The 18,581-nt window shown below is 45.9% G+C and overlaps 1 protein-coding gene and 1 long non-coding RNA gene across 3 annotated transcripts; one reads left to right on the top strand and one right to left on the bottom strand.

Annotated features, from left to right (window-relative positions):
• Positions 1-381: 381 nt before the first annotated feature.
• On the bottom strand, positions 382-4,442 carry Ube2s (ubiquitin-conjugating enzyme E2S). Its single transcript, NM_001106224.2, is given in 4 exon segments — positions 382-855; positions 2,545-2,735; positions 3,561-3,708; positions 4,308-4,442. Coding segments are annotated over 4 exon segments (672 nt in total). The 5' UTR covers positions 4,311-4,442; the 3' UTR covers positions 382-525.
• A 146-nt stretch (positions 4,443-4,588) lies between these two features.
• LOC134482885 (uncharacterized) lies at positions 4,589-17,250 on the top strand. Of its 2 annotated transcripts, none has more exons than XR_010059565.1 (2): positions 4,589-4,877; positions 6,428-7,087. It is a non-coding gene; the product is annotated as an uncharacterized LOC134482885 (long non-coding RNA). The 2 variants fall into 2 exon arrangements; XR_010059564.1 differs by lacking the exon at positions 6,428-7,087 and adding an exon at positions 16,913-17,250 and having other exon boundaries at positions 4,740-4,877.
• The last annotated feature ends 1,331 nt before the right edge of the window (positions 17,251-18,581 follow it).

Here is an 18,581-nt window from a genome sequence, read left to right as displayed (position 1 = left end):
CCCACACGGTGCAGACTAATACAACGGAAGAAAAAAAATCATTTAAAGCCAGAGTTAGGATGAGATGTTACATAGGAGATGTAACTTTGCCCAATTCAGGACCAGATTATGTAGAGCAGTAGTTTTCACACCTATGGATCTTTGACTTCTAGACAAGCTTGTCTCCAAAAATATTTATACCACTGCAACAAAATTATAGTTAAAATCACTGGTCTAGAGGGGATAGTGGGTTCCTGCTCCAGCTTAGATTCTAAGCCGTACTCCACAGGGCAAAGGTGTGACTCAAATCCTAATTGGAGCAAGTTGGACTAGGGGCAGCAGAATGTCAGCTGCTCTAAGCCACAATACAGGCAGAGGTCCTAGACACTTCAGGCATAGAAATTGCTTTTCCAACTTTTTATTTAGAAAACCAAATCCAGGTTCTGGTGCCCCCCCATCTCCCTCCCCCACCCCAGCCATAATTTAAATAACTTAGAGACAGAGTGGGAGGGGATAGAAGAGAGGGAAGGAGAGAGAAGAGCCCCACTACAGTCGCCTCAGCGCTCGCTTCTTGTCCAACTTTTTCTTGGCTGCCAGCTTCTTATCTCGCTCACCTGCATGTTTCTTGGCCATGGGACCCTCAGCTCCTCCTAGGACCCCTGGGGTCATAGGGTCAGTGGAGGAGGCTGAAGCCCCACTGGCCAGGTCCCGGGAAGCCTCAGCCCTCCCACTGCTGGTGCTACATGCACCCCCATGGATCTCTGTGAGCAGACGGGCCCGGGCAGCATACTCCTCGTAGTTCTCCAAAAGCAGGCGGCCTGCCTCCTCATTGAGTGCAGACTCTGGGTTAGGATGGATCAGCAGGCACTTGATGGTCTGTGGAGAAAGGGTCTAGGGTCAGGGAGGCTTGTCCAGCTTCATGGTCACCACACTGGCTCTTTACTCCCAAATCAGCTCCTTCATAATCAGGACTAGTCTGCTAGCATCCTTATTCATTTAAATCACCCTCAGGTTGCTTTCCTGTTACTACAAACAGTTCAGGGACTGATGCCACGTAAGTGCAGTGCAGCCTGATATTGCCAGAGGCCCTTCTCTAAGGAAGCTCATTATGTGCTCCAGCCAGTTTTCTGTAGCTAATGTGGCTCTGACCTTGTCTCTAACAGGTGAACATAAGTTCAGAGGTCCTCATCAGGTGGGAAATTACTCAAGGGCATTTTAGGATTGGAGAATTTATATTTGGTTTTCCTATGTGTTTCATACTACTATGCAAGGTGCAGAAACCCAAAAGTGATCATTGGCTTTACCAGGAATGCCAAGTTTGGAGCCACTGACCACAGGTCTTAAATGATATATCCATCCAATTCATATCATTCTAATGTTAGTTCAGAAGGCTCCATGAATAAAAAAGTCCTGAGCTAAGTTGATTAACAGACACTTCTATGAGCTTCTGACACATACAGAGCAGCCAAGTCAGCAGATGTTACCAATGCTGAAAAGGAATATGGATCTCAACTTTTACACGTGTACCTCCAAACTAGAGGCCCCTCTTTTTAACAGCCCCCCCAAAGCACAGCCAATAGCCATCTAGCATTCCCAGTACTCTGGATAGAACCAGGCCCAACCAACATCCAGGAAAGAAGGCAAAACAGGAAAGATTTTTGGGGTTGTTTACCTTAGAGCTTAATCCTTCCCAAGTGCCCTGAAGGAAACCCCAATCCTCTATCTTCACAACCATCAGCCCTAGTGGCTCATTAGGAATTTAAAAAAAAAAAAAACCTATGGGAGGTACAAAGGTGGTATCAGGTGACCTAACTACTTTAAGTGGCCTTTAGAGACCTTGGAGAACTGTCCTAGATCAGTTACCTCCACTTCAACTGAGTAGGGAGAATGGTGGTACAGTCCTGTACATAGAAGATGCTGAATAGTGTCCCACAAAATGTCCCAGGCACAGCCCCAGGTAAACACTCAGCTGAGTAGGGTGGCACAATCCTATAAACCCAGCTCTCGGGAGTTTTCTCATTAACCCACTTGCTTGGGTCAAAAAAAAAAAAAAAATGTAGCGGCTGGGGATTTAGCTCAGTGGTAGAGCACTTACCTAGGAAGCCCAAGGCCCTGGGTTCGGTCCCCAGCTCCGAAAAAAAAAGACCCCCCCCCCCAAAAATGTAATAGCCATGCTGGAGTTAAGTTCATGTCCAGTTTGGGCTTTTAAAATACACTTTTAAATCGAAAGTTATGGTATGTAAATAAGTCTCTCTAAACCACACATTGCTCTCTACCTTCTACAAAACCGCCCTATCATACAAATCCACAGTTGTTGAATGTCAAGGTCTCTGCCTCGACACTGCAGAACAGTACTTAGTGCCATAAGCCAACCCTTCCACTATTTTCCAGAAAGGCTGGTAAGCTCCTTTCTTTCTTTTTTTTTTTGGAGCTTGGGACCTAGCAAGAGCTCTACCACTGAGCTAAATCCCCAACCCCGGTAAGCTCCTTTCTATTTGATTCTGCCCACTACTATTCCACAGTTGATTTTTAAAAACTAGACAAAGTACTGTGGCAGAAACTCACCAGCAGCACATGTCGTATGCCCAACTCAGCAGTCCAGTCCCTCTTGAGCACGTTGACACAGATCTCACCATTGGGGCCCACATTTGGGTGGAAGATTTTAGTCAGGAAGTAGCCCTTGGGTGGGGAGGCAGGGAAGTCCTTCCCTAGTAGGAGCTTCATACGGAACAGACCTCCAGCATAGGGGGTCCCTTCTGGAGAAGACACAAAGGGACTGCTTTAGTATATCCTAACGTCCTTCAACATTGCAAAGACCAGTTTTTTTGGGTCTGGCTAAGGCAGATAGTCTGTCAATCCCTCCACCAGGCTGGGGAAATTTAGGGCAACAAAGAAGTTTTCTAGGTACTATAAGTGACATCTTGCTATAACTTGACTATATCACATGCCTCATCCTATAGTCCATACATCCAGTTCCTGGATATCAGTTTTGCCACTCTACAGGATAAAGAAACCCAACTCACCAACTTTTCCGGCTAACCATTTCCCAAGCTTTTCCACAACCTCATGAGGTATGTTTTCTTTTACCTACTTGCTTGGGTCAAAAGTGGTAATCACAGATGATCTGCCCACCAGCAGTAGCTATACTAGCTAACAGCAGACCAGGTAGACATCTTCCACACCCCTAGCACTAACAGACCAGACACTTGATTTTGAAACTGATTTTTAGCTGACTTTGTATAAATTCAGTTGAAAAATTAGGTCTGAAAAACCTAAGTGGCTTACTTAATACATGGAATCAGTTTATTACCACCTGTTTTCCTTCACAATGCGTTTTCATTTAGTCTCGTTTGCCCTAACGCTTGACAGGTGATCGGTACACTTTCTATTTCTGCTTAATTTATATGCATCCGCAGGTCTCTAGAAAGTCACACTTGGGACAGCTTTAATCCAAGCCTAAGCAAAAGTCCACACTTTGTTACCAGCACCCAAGAGGTTGAATCCTGTTTGTTCCACAGCCACACAACAGAAGACAGAAGAAATCCAGTCAAGTGGCCCCTCCCTTCCGTGCCCACACTCACCAGGGCCCTCGATTGTAACCTGCAGGTCGGTGAGATCCTCCTCATTGGGGAAGACTTTAATGCCATCGGGTGGATCTGCTGTCAGTGTTGTCACCTCCTTGTACACTAGGCGGATGATGTGGGGAGGGAGATTCTCTACATTGGAGTTCTAGGCGCGGAAGGAAAAGGAGAGTGAGCAGCCCGAAATATCTGGGATTAAGGATGCTGGATACCAGAATCCATACTTTATAGGTACGAGGATGTCAATCACTGCCAGTCAAGTAGACCTAGGGTGCTTCTGGCCGTTGCCCCCAAAGAAACACGACGTTGTTTCAGAAAAGGCTTCTACGTGGCTCATCGTGCCCGAACCTCTCAAAACCGCTCGTTACGACGCGCATGGGTCCACCACTGGTTCTAGGTGGCCTAAGGCCTAACCGGAGCCCTTCCCCTACTTAGCCTTGAAATACCCCCACCAATCCCCCCAAAAAAATCAAGAAAGAAAAAGCCTGGGCGAAATGGCGGCGGGATGTCTTGATCCTGAAAACACCCATGGGCGGGCCGCAAGGCACCCAAAGCCCTCCCCAAGATTCTGAGGGCCTCCTGGGCTCCTTCATCGTCTGTAGAAAGGCCCTGGGGCCGACTCCTGGCTCTGGACCTCCAGCCCTGCCACCAAAGCACTCAGAAGCTGGCCAAAAAACACTTGGGACGCCGCAGTCGCCTCTTCTGCCAGAGTCCCCAACCGCCCCTCAGGCCTCCCGCTTCACTCACCATGACTTCAACAGGCCGGGGGCGGGTCCCCCCGGCCCCCTTCCTGCACTCCTCGGACCGCCGGCCGGGGCGGGGGGCCCAACTGCCGGCCGCTGTGGCCCTAGCGAGGCCCCCGAGGGCCCGCTCCGCTCCCCACTAACTCCGACGCCCGCTACAAAACGCACGCAACGTTACGTCTGCCCGTCCGTACTGAGCCGGCCGCGCGCCCAACACCGCACTTTTATAGCTACCCGCAGGCCCCGCCCTTCACGGCACGTCTGGGCTGCTACGTCAACGCGCACGTTGCTTGGCGGTCAATGCGCTTTCCTCCCCCTCCCCCCGGCTCTTCTCAGAATAGGAGCAGAAGTTCGAACCAAGTTTGTGAAGAGGGTTATCCAATGAGGGCTCGCGCCAGCAGAAGAGTAGACCTGAGGAAACCAAGCGGCTAAAAACCCCGAGCAGAGAGAAAGGGGGGAAAAAAAAACCCGCAGAGGCGACGCGGCCGCTGATTGGACCGTTTGAATGAGACGCCGCCACGACTTGGCGTGCGCGCGCGCTCCTGCATGGAGAAAGACGCGCACGCAACTAACGGTTAGCTAGAGGAAGGGGCAGGGCGAGGGAAGGCGGGACTGGAAGGGTTAAAGGAGTGACGGAAGGGTCTTTGACCAATAAAGTGGGGCGTCTGGACTCGTGGGGCGGGTAGAAATGGAGAGCTACTAATGGGAAGCCAGCTCAGCGTGATAGACTCCACCCTTGACCAATGAAATGTCTAAATTTCTTTTGTGTATGCAAATATTATTCTGGGAGGCGGGCGACCTCGCCTGGAAGCTATGGAAAGGCGGAAGTCTGTGTGTATTTGTCTATGTGGCGCCATTTTGTTCTGTGCTCCTGTTTTGTGTTAGGCAGCCCTCAGAAAATCAGGTTGGATGACTCTGAGGGCTTGGACTTCCTGGTCCTCTAGCATATGATTTGTGACCTTTGCCACCCTTAAGTTTCTTTAGTGGCTAGTAAACTCTGGGATTCTTAGGGATGCCAGAGGAAGAAGCCAGGGACGTCCCACGTTCTTATTGAGGGCTTTTATGACTGGCATCTAGATCCTATACACTTCTGTTACGTTTTTGAGAGAATTTCATTATTTAGCCATAACTGGCCTGGAAGTCCTTTTTTAGGGAGGCGGAGTGGGGTGGGTGGGGTTGCTTTGTTTTGTTTGGGCTTTTCAAGACAGGGTTGTTCTGTGCAGGCCTGACTGTCCTTCCTGAAACTCGAGTTATAGACCAGGCTGACCTGAACTCACAGAGATCATCTTCCTGAGTGCTGAGATTAAAAGTATATGCCACCACACCCTTGACTCATAACTTTTATATCCGTCCCCTAGTGTATGGGATAGTGCTGTCCACATTGAGGTCATCTCTTCCCTCACCCTTAACCTCCTGGACCTGTCCTTACATATACTCCCAGTGACTCTTAATAACCATGAAGTGTTAATCCAATTGTGACAGCATGGCAGAGATCTAGAGAGAATTAAACTATCTCCAGGAATCCCATGCTGGGGAGAGAACAAACTGAAGCTTTGACCTCAGAACAGTAGGACTTCATCTCCCAGGAAGAGATTTCAGTTCTGACAACCTATCTCACAGCTAAATCTGCAGAAGTACGTTTCCTGAGTCTTGTTTCTTATTTTCTGTAAAATGGTAGCTTTGCTAGAGGGAAAGCAGAAAGAAACTAAAAACCCTCTTTCCTGACAAGATCTGGCCATAATTCTTAGGAAACCTGTTTTCATTCACCTATTTTTTATTTTATTTATTATGAGCATATCGGTGTTTTGCCTGTATATATGTAGGTACACAGTATGCATACCTGGTGCCCAGGGAGTTCAGAAGAGAGTATCAGATCCTCTGGAACTGGAGTTACTGATAGTTTGAACCACCATGTGGATATTGGGAACTGAACTCAGGTCCTCTGTAAGAGCAACAATGTTCAGGGGCTGGGGATTTAGCTCAGTGGTAGAGCGCTTGCCTAGGAAGCGCAAGGCCCTGGGTTCGGTCCCCAGCTCCGAAAAAAAAAAAAAAAAGAACCAAAAAAAAAAAAAAAAAAAAAGAGCAACAATGTTCTTAACCACCAACCTATTTGTTCTATGTCAGAACAGGGTTCAGGAATGGAATCATGCCAGGAGAATTCTGAGTGCTTGTGAGAACACTCCAAGAAAAGATAAGAGTCTTGTGACTTCTATTTCATCAAAACATGGAATTGTTTTTGGAATGTGTTTTTGTAGTCCTGTGTTTCTCCCAGATGTAGCAGCTTGGAGTGAATTTGCTTCAGATTACCCCTATTGGTTGCTGATGTTACTCAAATGTTTAAACTGTCTTTTATATGCCTCTATGGAGAACAGGTTTAAACTGTCTTTTATATGGCTCTGTGGAAAACAGGTTTTTGTTTTGCATGACTTGTTCTTGTGATTGTACACAGCCTGAACTCATGAAACCTTTACTCCTGTAACCTTTCTTAACCTTCAGAGTATATAAATCACCATTTCTCAACATGTGGGTCTTGATTCCTTTGAGTCGGGGGTTGAACAACCCTTTTACGGGGGCTGCCTAAGACCACTGGAAAACACAGATACCTACATTATGACATATCATAACGGTAACAAAACTACAGTACGAAGTAGCAATGAAAATATTTTGTGATTGGAGGTCACCACAACCTAAGGAACTGTGTTAAAGGGTTTCAGCACTAGGAAGGTTGAGAACCACTGGTATAAATTGTCTGAGGCAATGAATAAAGGTGGCTATTGCCTGAAACTTTAGTCTGCCTGATTTATTAGTTCCATTCTCCCAGGTCTCACTGTTTTTAGAGTAATCACAGTCCAGTCCCCTTATTTTACAGATTCTTGCCTTAAGGTTTTCTCCTGGGATGGAGATGAACTACAGGCCTCAAGTTGATGGAGCTAACCAATCCTTTTTGACTCCATCATTACTAGTAATCAAACGAAACAAAATTACATAGGGGTAACTATTTATGACTTTGGATTAAGCAATGGTTTCTTACACCTACTGCCAAAAACAGCAAAAGAAAAAGAAATAAATTCGACTTCATCAAAACTAAAAAAAAAAAAAAAAAAAAATAGTGTTCAGAGGACCAAAGTGAAAAGATATGAATTGGAGTGATGACTCAGTGGTAGAGCAGCTGCCTAGACTCTGCCAGTGAAGGGCTAGACGTGTGGCTCAGTGGTAGATGGCCTGCCTACAATCCAGCAGCCTGGGCTACATGAGACTGAAAAGGCCAAACCAAACAAGGTGAGGGATAAAGTACTTGCCTTGCAAGAATAAATTGATCTTAAATTCCCAGAATCCATGTAAAAGCCAGGTATAGTTGCATGCATCTATAACTCCAAGCAAAAAAAGGAGATCCCCAGAAGCTGGGAAGTCAGCTGGCCTGGTGTATACAGCACCAAAGAGGAGCCCCTGCTGCAAACAAGGTATAGATGAGGGCTGACCCACTTACAGGATATGCACACATAAGCCTGTGCTCAAACATAGGGACACATATGAACATACATCACACACACACACACACACACACACACACACAGACCCTGCTTCCATCTGGTATTTTGTCACATAAATGAGAAAAGCAACTCATGCAGAGGTTGTGAATTGCTGTCAAAATTGGAGGTTCGGGAATGCTGGCTAGGTGCTGTAGTAGTCTTAAACAGGATAGTTCTCACTGACTAGGTAACATTTGGAACTGGAGAGAGAGCCCAGGGAATAAAAACACTGCTCTCACAGAGGCCCCAGGTTTAGTTCTCAGCACTCACATCAGACTGCCCACAACTGCCTGTAACTCCAGGTCCAGGGGATCCAGTGTCCTCTCTGGCCTCCTCAGGTACCAGCACACACTTAATACACATACATTTATGCAGGCACACACACAAAATTTTTTTAAAAAAGAAGGTGACATTGCCAGGTGGTGGTGGTGCAAACCTTTAATCCCAGCACTTGGGAGGCAGAGGCAGTTGGATCTCTGTGAGTTCAAGGCCAGCCTGGTCTACAGAGTGAGTTCCAGGACAGCCAGCTGTACACAGAGAAAAGCTGTCTCACAACAAAAGACAACAACAACAACAACAGCAAGAAGATGCTATTTGATTTGAGAGTTGAGAAGCTGTGTAAGAGTCTGTAGACGGGCTTTTGATGGCAGAGGACACAGTTGGTATCGGAAGTGGGCCTGGATATTAGTCTTCAAAGTCTGTAGCAATCCTGGACACTGTTCTTTTCTATTTCCTGTCTTCTCGGGGAGGCTGCACATCCTTTTGTGTGGTATGTGGATTCTAGAAAGTTCTGTGCCCTATAGCAGCCTGAGTCTCTCCAAGCAGCCACTTCTTGTCTTTCTACCTGTGACCGCACCCCTGGGTACAAAGTAGACAGAGCACCCTAGTCGTCTTGGGAGGAGGGGCTCCAGTGATTTATCAGTGTCTGTCAGTGGGCCAGGTGCTCCGTCTAGTGACAAGCCCAGAGCACAAGACAGAGGGTCTGCATTTGGTAACATTCTTTCTTTTTTTTTTCAAGACGGTTTCATTGTATAGCCCTAGCTGTCCTAGAACTCACTCTGTAGACCAGGCTGACCTTGAACTGAGAGATCCACCTACCTCTGCCTCCAACTGCTGGGATCAAAGTTGAGTTCCAACACCTAGCATTGAGGCTTTCTTTCAGAGCTGTAAAACCAATGTGTCTGATGCAAATCCAAAGTAACCACAGGGACTAGGGATAAAGATGAGAACCAGAGTTTGAGTCCCCAACACTCAGGTAAAAAGCCAGAAAAGGTGGCACTCATTTTTGATACCAGTACTGGGGAGGCAATTTATCTAAAATTGCCTGCTGGCCTCCACACACATGGGATGTTTGTTATACGCACGCACACACTCACAGGATTTACAATGGAATGCCAAGGATAGGGACAAGTCTATTCTCACACATGGACTTGACACAGGCCTTCTGGGTTAAAGTTGGCGCTGTCCAACTGTAAGGGTCTGTGAGTCATTCAAGAGGAACGACAGCCCAGACTCAAATAGTGTGCAGCGGCAAAGAGCTTTTATTCTGCAGAGAAGCTGCACGCAGGGGTCTACCGCATCCCAGGATGGAAGACACGTGGACTTTGCTAGGTCAGTTTAAAGGTTGTTAGAGTAGGAGTAGGTGACTTTTACCTTTCTTTCCCTTGCTTAGTTAGTTCTTTCTCCAGGGGTATGGGTGACTTTGTGATTGGTTAAGGCTCTGGGTGATTTTGGGAACTTTTGCTGATTAACTATACTTGGCTCAAGCTATGTGTTGGGGCAGCTTCCTCACTGGCTGCCTGTTTTTCCTGGAACTGACTTGTTTTGGACTTTTCCAGTTCTGGATAACAGAAAACTTGAACCTGCCAGTTTGTAGCCCATCATGGAGTTCTCTCAGAGCAAAAGGTCTTCAAAACCCAGGCAGGGGATGTAGCTCAGTGGCTGGAGTGTTAGCCAATCATATACGAAGCCCTAGATTCAATCTTTAGCACCACATAAAAACAGTTGTAAAGCAGTGTGTGGTGGTGCTCACCTTTAATTGAGGCATTCAGGAGGCAGAGAGGGGTTGGGGATTTGGCTCAGTGGTAGAGCGCTTGCCTAGCAAGCTCAAGGCCCTGGGTTCAGTCCCCAGCTCCGGAAAAAAAAAAAAAAGAAAAAAAAAGAAAAGAAAAAAAAAGGAGGCAGAGAGTGGTGGGTCCCTGAGTTTGAGGACAGTCTGGTCTACAGCCCAGGATAGCCAAGGTTACACAGAAAAATCCTGTCTCAAAGAAACAAAAGAAAACAAAATAACAATAAAATAAACCCTTCTGTGGTGACACTTGTGTAATCCCAAACATTCAGGCGGTAGAGGCAAGTGGATCCAGACTTCAAGGTCATCTTTTGCTACATGGTCAATTTGAGACTAGCCAGGGTTACAGAAGACCCATTTTTCTGTCTCAGAAAAAAGCGATAATAAAGCTTTTTTTGGGGGGGGGGCCTTTGTTTATTCTCACAGGGTTTCTCTGTATAGCCCTTGCTGTCCTGGAACTCCCTCTGTAGACTAGGCTCGCCTTGAACTCACAGAAATCCCTCCTGCCTCTGACTTGAGAGTGCTGGGATTAAAGGTATATATTACTATCCTGTTAATAAAACTTTTTTTAATAAAGAAAACAGGAAAAAAAAAAAAGAATGATTTGAATGCTGGTCTTGTTGGCATGTCCAGAACCTAGGCAGGAGGACATCCTGAACTACTTGTTTTCTTTTTCTTTTTTTTTTTTTTTATCGGAGCTGGGGATGAAACCCAGGGCCTTGCGTTTGCTAGGCAAGTGCTCTACCACTGAGCTAAATCCCCAACCCCCCTGAACTACTTGTAAGAAAGACCCTGTCTTGGGGCTGGAGAGATGTTAGAAGCACTTGCTCTGCAATCATGAGGACCCATGAGATCACGAGTTCAGATCCCAGCAGGTAATGCCTCTATCTGCAGCCCTGAGGATCTGCTATCTCCTCTGGTTGCCTGATGTGTACTGTGCTAGGATTACACGTTTGTCCAGGCTAAAAGTCTCTGAGCTGAGGGAGTGTGCACACGTGCACATCCCTTTAAAAGAAAAAGACCTCTGGGCTGGAGAGATGACTCAGTAGGTAATAGCACCGGGTGCTCTGCTTTCCTGGAGGTCCTGAGTTCCATTCCCAGGAGCCACGTGGTGGCTCACAACCATCTGTAATGAGATCCGAAGTCGTCCTCTGGTGTGCAGGCGTATGTGCAGACAATACACTCACATACATAAAATGTGTAAAGAGTCTCAAAGGAAAAAGACTCTGTCTCAAAAACCAAAACAAAGCTATGTGTTGAATTCACCAAATGATAAGGTAAGGCAAAAAGAATGTTCCTTAAAAGCATTATTTAAAAATAGCTCATCAGTTAAGAGCACATTCTGCTCTTCCAGGGGACCTAAATTATATCCCCAGCGCCCACATGGAGCAGCTCACAACCAGCTCTAGGGGATCTTCCACCCTACTCTGGCCTCCTCAAGCACTGCATGCGTGTTGCCCAACTCACACTCATTACATACATATAATAATTAAACATAAAGATCCTAACCAGTCATGGTGGCACATGCCTAGCACTTGGGAGGCAGATGCAGGTGGATCTCTTGAGTTCAAGGCCAGTCTGGTCTACAGAGTAAGTTCCAGGACAGCCAGGGCTGCACAATGGAACCCTGTCTCAAAAAAAAAAAACAAACAAACAAAAAAAAAACCAAAGCAATAATACATAAATTAACATTTTAATTTCATGCGTATGGGTATTTTGCCTGTATGTATGTATGTATGTATGTATGTATGTATGTATGTATGTGTATATATATATGCACACAATGATGGAGGAGACCAGAAGAGGGCATTGGATCCTATGCACCTGGAATTATAGACAGTTTTGAAATGTCATATGGTTGCTGGGACTGGAACCCAGGTCTTTTGCAAGAGTGGCCATTGTTCTTTGTCATTGATTTAGAGACAGTGGAACCTGAGAGAATGGAACCGATCGATGAGGCCGACTAAAGCCTCAGGCAGTAGCCAACTTCATTCAGAGCCTCAGACAATGTATATCCTGAGAGTTAAGAATGGTTACCTGAGTAAAGTTCTCAAGAATTCAGGCTGTAGGCAGTCACAAGGACAAGCCACACGTGGCAAAACATATTTCCCATAGAGGCAATATAAAGGATAATTTAAACAATTAATTGGATAATACCAGTAAGCAATCTAAAGCAAACTTACTCCTAGCCACTGCCCCTGTGAGGAACATGAAAACACATTCCAAGAACAATTCTGTTTTTGGTTTTTTTCTAAGATTTATTTTAGTTTTTTTTCTTTTCTTTTCTTTTCTTTTTTTTTTCCCGGAGTTGGGGACTGAACCCAGGGCCTTGCGCTCGCTAGGCAAGTGCTCTACCACTGAGCTAAATCCCCAGCCCGATTTATTTTATTTATGTGAGTACACTGTTGTTGCCCTTAGACACACCAGAAGAAGGCATCAGATCTCATTACAGATGGCTGTGAGCCACCATGTGGTTGCTGAGATTTGAACTCAGGACCTCTGGAAAAGCCATCTCTCCAGCCCACAATTCCATGTTCTGAAGAAACTGAAGTCACAAGACTTTTGTTTCTTGGAGTGATCTCACAAGCATTCAGACGTCTCTTCACATGACTCCATTTCTGGACCCTATTCTGACATTCTTAACCACTGAACTATCTTTCCAGCCTCTTGTACATGGACTTTGTAATGTTAAACTCTCTTGCTTTTCAAAAGCAATCACCTAATCCCCTAGGACCTCAGTGGGCCTCCACGGGAATCTTGGCCTGGGAAGAAAGTCCCTGAAGGGACTTGGTAGAGCATAAACCAGCCAATGGACACAGGAGAGCTTTGACTTATTCTTGGAGTGTCTGCAAGTTTGAGGTTCTCTGCCAAGGTAAAGCTAAAGGGAGATGAAATTAGCCAGGTGGAGGCAGCACGTGCCTTTAATCTCAGCACTTGGGAAGCAGAGGCCTGTGAATCTATGTGGGTTTAAGGCCAGCCTGGTCTACAGAACTAGCTAGTCTCAGGATAGCCTGGGCTATACAGAGAAACCCTGTCTCAAAAAATCAAGTAAGTAAGTAAGTAAGTAAGTAAGTAAGTAAGTAAGTAAGTAAGTAGGTAAGTGAGTAAGTAAATAGATAACTAAATAAGAGGTGAAATAAAAAGGTGTAGATTTTAGAGGTTCACAAGACAACAGGTTAAGAATAGCTGCTCAACGACTGTGTTTGTGACACTGTGGAGCTGGGAACTGGGAAGAACAGGTGTTAGGTTACAGAGGCAGAACCGCAAACCTGCAGCAGACTTCTCTTTCTGCCCTTCCAGAGTTCGATGTAGGAGGAGATGGCTCTTTTCCCTCCTCCCTTTCCACTGCCTTCTCTTTTTCTTTCTCCTACATAATTTTCATTATATTCATGTACGTACGTATATAACTTCATACATCACAGCATCCATGTGGAGGCCAGAGGACACCTTTCAGGAGCAGGTCATCGTCTTCACTCTGTGGGTCCAGAGTCAAGCTCAGGAGGCCATCAGGCTTGGTGGCCATCATCATCCGTGTGTGTGTGTGTGTGTGTGTGTGTGTGTGTGTGTGTGTGTGTGTGTGTGTTTCCAAGACAAGGTCTTATTATGTGGCTCTGGTTGTCCTGAAACTCACTGTCCCAGCACAGGCTGGCCTCCCAAGTGCTGGTATTAACGGTGTTTACCACCACTGCCCACTCAATGGCCACCATCTTCACCATCTGATCCATCTTTTCTTCCTTTTTCTCTCCTTCTGTCCCTCCATCCCTTACCTTCCAAAACTTAATTTTATTTTATGGGTATGACTGTTTTGCCTGCTTATGCACCACATACATGTAGTACCCTCAGAGGCTAGAAGAGGATGTCGGATCCTCTGGAACTGGAGTCACAGATGATTATGAGCTACCATGTTGTGTTGGAAACTCAACCTGGGTCCTCTGGAAGAGCAGTCAGTGCTCTTAACCACTGAGCCATCTCTCCAGCCCTATGTATCCCTGATTGACCTGGAACTGGTGTGCATTCTCGTGCCTTGTTTCCAGAGTTCTGGTTTTACTGGCAACCTCTCTCCTCCCTCTCCCTCCCCTCCTTCTTCCTCTCCCTCTCCTTCTCCCTTCTTCCCTGCCTCTCTCCCTCTCTCCCTTGTCCCTCTCCCTTTCTCCCTCTTCTAACCTTTAAAAAAAAGAAAAGGAAGATCACATTTAGGCCCAGCAGAGGCAGGCAGATCTTTGTTGAATTCAAAGACAGCCTGGTCTACAAAGTTAGTTCCAGGAGAGCCAAGACTACACAGAAAAACCCTGTCTTCTCCCGGACCCCACCCCTCAAAAGAGAAAAAAAAGATTTATTTTATTTTGAATTGTTCGTGTGTGTGAACATGCATGAGCATGTGTGTGTGTGTGTGTGTGTGCGCGCGCGCATGTGTGTGTGTGTGTGTGTGTGTCTATTTGTGTGTGTACAAGGGCAGGAACTCTGGTAAGTCAAAAGAGGGTATTAGATCCTGGAGAACAGATTTCGTGAGCTGCTGGAGCCAAGCTATGAGGGAGGGATTGGGGGGTAGGTGGGGATGGAGTAGGGTGGGATGTCTTGTGAAGAGCAACAATCCCTCTTACCTCCAACCCCACTCTATCCATCATTTTCTTTCCACTAGAAGTGAATGTGTAGCCAAGAATGACCTTGAACTCTTTGCACTGTTATTTTGTTTTTGAGACAGGGTTTTGTTATAAAGTCTTGACTGGCCTGTAACCACTGTGTAGATCAGGTTGGCCTGAAGTCCCCCAGTCCCCCTTCCTCTCTTCCTCTGCCTCCTGAATGCTGGCATTAAAGGTGTGTGCCATGGCTTGTGGGACTGACCTTGAACTTCTGATTCTCTGGCATTCACCTTCCAAATATCAGGTTGACAGGCCAGTGTCCTAACTCTTTTCTAAATGTAATTGTGTGTGTGTGTGTGTGTATGTGTGTGTGTGTGTGTGTGTGTGTGTGTGTGTGTGTGTTGCGTCTGTGATGTATGTGTACATGCAGTGTGCCACCGCCTGTGTGGAGGTCTGACTATAACCTTTGGCTGTTAGTTTCTTCATTTCACTATGAAGGTTCCAGGGATCAAACTCAGGTCGTCAGGTTTGGCAGGATGAGCCTCTGTACATGGAGCTGCCTCACTGGCCTGCCTGCTGCTTCTTACCTAACAACATCATCCTGAGGTGTTCCCTATCGTGTGTGGGCCACAAAAAGACCATCTTCATTACTTTACTCCAGATGACTTCCACTGTTCAGTTCTTTTTTTCTTTCACTCTTGTACCAAGCACAGAGACTTGGGTATGATGAGTTAAATATATGTTTGACACAACACTCTTGTATTATTAGATGAGGAAAAGCAGGTTACAGAGCGACCTATATATAGGAAGAGTGCTTTGTTGGGGGGAAATGTATTTGTATGAGGAAAATTCTGGAAGGAAGCATAAAAATGCAAATGGCATTTGACAGGCTGATGTTCACTTGGCCCTCTCCTCCCTTCTCTGGATCCTCTCATCCCTTCCTCTCACAATCACCATCATTGTCAGGGTGCATTTGGCTGCCAGGAGTGGGAGCCCAATCAAGAGAGGCTTGTGGGAGAATTCAGGGACTTCCGAAGGCCATTTACTCCTCAAGAACAGGGACTCATTTGTGCTGTTCACACAATTTTGTTGAATAAATCTGCAGGTTGGCATAACAAAAATATGAATCCAAGCCGGCTTCTTAGAGTCCCTAGGTAGTTACTGCCCTCATACCATCTCTGACCCTTTCTTACTTCCCCCCAGAGCTCATGTTCCTCCTCTCCTTCCTTTCCTCTCTTTTGTCTCAGTTCATTTCTATCTCTGCTTTTTTTTTTCTTTGAGGGGGCAGTTAAGACAGAGACTTGCTATGTAGCCACAGCAGGACTGGTGGTACACTATGTAGCCCAAGCTGGCTTTGATCATTCTTATGGTTGCGTGTAAGTGTTCCCGTGTGTGTGTGGAAGTCAGATCTCACCTCCATGGTGTCCTCCCTCAGGAACTGTCCACTGGAGTGTGGGGGTTAAGCTGGTCAGCATGCCCCTGTTCCCTGCACCTGGCTCTGTGTGCAGATGTTGGAGAGTCAACTCAGGTCTCCACGCTTGGGTCCTGAGTGCCTTACTGATGGTACCATATTCCCAGCCCACTATTATATTCTATTAAGATGGGGTCTCGTGCAGCATAGGCTGCTGTTGAACCCCTGATCTATAATTGCTAATTGGTATTGGAGGGCTGTAACTTTAATTTTTTTCAAACCTTATTTTTTTTTTTGATTTATTTATTATATATCTAAGTACACTGTAGCTGTCTTCAGATACACCAGAAGAGGGCATCAGATCTCTTTACAGATGGTTGTGAGCCACCATGTGGTTGCTGGGAATTGAACTCATGACCTTTGGAAGAGCAGTTGGGTGCTCTTAACCGCTGAGCCATCTCTCCAGCCCCTCAAACCTTATTTTTAATAATGGTTCTTAAATGCTTTAACCTCCTTTTTAGCCCATCATCCACCAGAGGTAGTAGAAAAGAAAGGATATGGGGGTGGGGGGTTGGGGTGAAGGGAAGTGGACCTGTTTAGAAAGGTTCTTTGGAACAACTACTGTCTGTAATATCTGGAAATTGCCAGTTCAGTTCACAGGTCAGCAGCTGCAGCTTGAGCCACTCCCAAACACATCACAAATAGACCAGCAGTCCAGTTCTATAGAGTCAGGATAGCAAACATGAATCAGCAGTGGTCGCACTACCTAGCAGGGACAGCCAGGCTTCAGCCTCCACAAGTCAGCAGGAGGGATCAGGAGGGACCCCAGCAGAAGTTGTCAGCTGTGCCTCTCTCAGTGAAGAAGGCCAGCAAAGACTGGAGACCAACAAGCATTGTACAACCAGCTCTATAAGCAAGACTAGCTCAGCCTCTGTCACTGCCCATCCAGACATTTTTATACTTTCTCCAAACATCATGTGTCCTTCACACATCTTGCCTCAGCATGTATATCTGTTTCAGGTGACGTCACTCTACCAATCAGTCCCAGTCCTCAGAAGTGGCAAGAAATTACAGCACACCACCAGAAGTGCTGGCAAGTTTTTTGGTCCATTTCTACGGAGTCCTGACAAATGGAGCTCAACTATGTAATGTAAGGTGGACAGATATGTGTGAGTCATTAGCTAAGAATCCTTCATCGTGGGGTTGGGGATTTAGCTCAGTGGTAGAGCGCTTGCCTAGCAAGCGCAAGGCCCTGGGTTCGGTCCCCAGCTTCGAAAAAAAAAAAAGAAAAAAAAAAAAAGAATCCTTCATCGTGTACCCTTTCACATGCTTGCTTTAAAAAAACATCTTTTTTCCTGTGTCTGCTTCAGCATAGTGTTCCTTCACGAGTCTGCCTTAGCCTTTCGCCTGTGTCCATTTCAGGAAAACACTCCTTCACATGTTTGCCCCAGCAAAATATTATCTAACACAACTGACTTTCCAAAGAACCCTTAAGTTTCCATGTCAGAGAGCCAAACTCATGGTGAGCCTGGGATATATAAGGAAGCTTGCTGAGGGAGCTAGAGAGATGGTTCAGCAATTAAGAGCACTGGCTGCTCTTCCAGAGGTTCTAAATTCAATTCCCAACAACTACATGGTGGCTCACAACCATCTGTAATGTGATCTGATGCCCTCTTCTGGAATGCAGGTGTACATGCAGTTAGATCACTCAAATACATGAAATAATTTTTTTTTTTAAAAGCATGCTAAGGGGTTGGGGATTTAGCTCAGTGGTAGAGCACTTGCCTAGGAAGCGCAAGGCCCTGGGTTCGGTCCCCAGCTCTGAAAAAAAAAAAAGAAAAAAAAAAAGAAAAAAAAGAACCAAAAAAAAAAAAAAAAAAAAGCATGCTAAGCATGACAGTAAGACCAGTAAGCAGTGTTCCTCCATGGCCTCTGTTTCTTCAGTTCCTGCCTCCTGTGTCCTGCCTTGAGCTCCTGCTGTGACCACACCCTCGGTGGTGGGTGTGGGAGTTATAAACTGAAACAACCCATTTCCTCTTCAAGTTAGTGTAGAGAGCCTTTTGGAGCTACTTGCTTCTACCACCTTGGCGGGAATCTGACATTACCAGACAAAAGAAATAATCTCAGGGCAGGAATCTGGCTTTGGGCCTGGATTCAGGAAATGAGTTACATTTGAGTTAATGCAAAGCTCAGAGCAAGCTCAGCTGAAGTGTGTGTGGCAGTCCTTTTATCCCGGTCATCCTGACCAGCCCCTAGAAAGGTGTTTACCAGATTTTGTTTACCTTGCTTGTTCCTCGACCCAGAACTGATCTTATTATTCTGCATGTAATTAAAGTGGTATAAAAGCAGACTGGAAAACATCTGCTTCAGCCTCAGAACTGGTTGGAGTCATGTTGAATGTTGTCTTTTTGTCATTTTTTCTTTTCTTTTTTTTTTTAAGATTTTATTTATTCATTTTATATATGACGAATACACTGTCACTGTCTTCAGACACACCAGAAGAGGGCATCGGATCTCTTTACAAATGGTTGTGAGCCACCATGTGGTTGCTGGGATTTGAACTCATGACCTCTGGAAGAGCAGTCAGTGCTCTTAACCACTGAGCCATCTCTCCAGCCCCCATTTTTTCTTTTCAATCCTCACTCCCGCCCTGGAGAACCTGTTGACTGAGCCGGCTTGGTCAAGTTAG

This window comes from Rattus norvegicus, chromosome 1, assembly GCF_036323735.1.
Source record: "Rattus norvegicus strain BN/NHsdMcwi chromosome 1, GRCr8, whole genome shotgun sequence".
Lineage (NCBI taxonomy): Eukaryota > Metazoa > Chordata > Mammalia > Rodentia > Muridae > Rattus > Rattus norvegicus.
The sequence above is the reverse complement of the archived record's forward strand: the minus strand, read 5'-3'. Positions and strand labels throughout refer to the sequence as shown.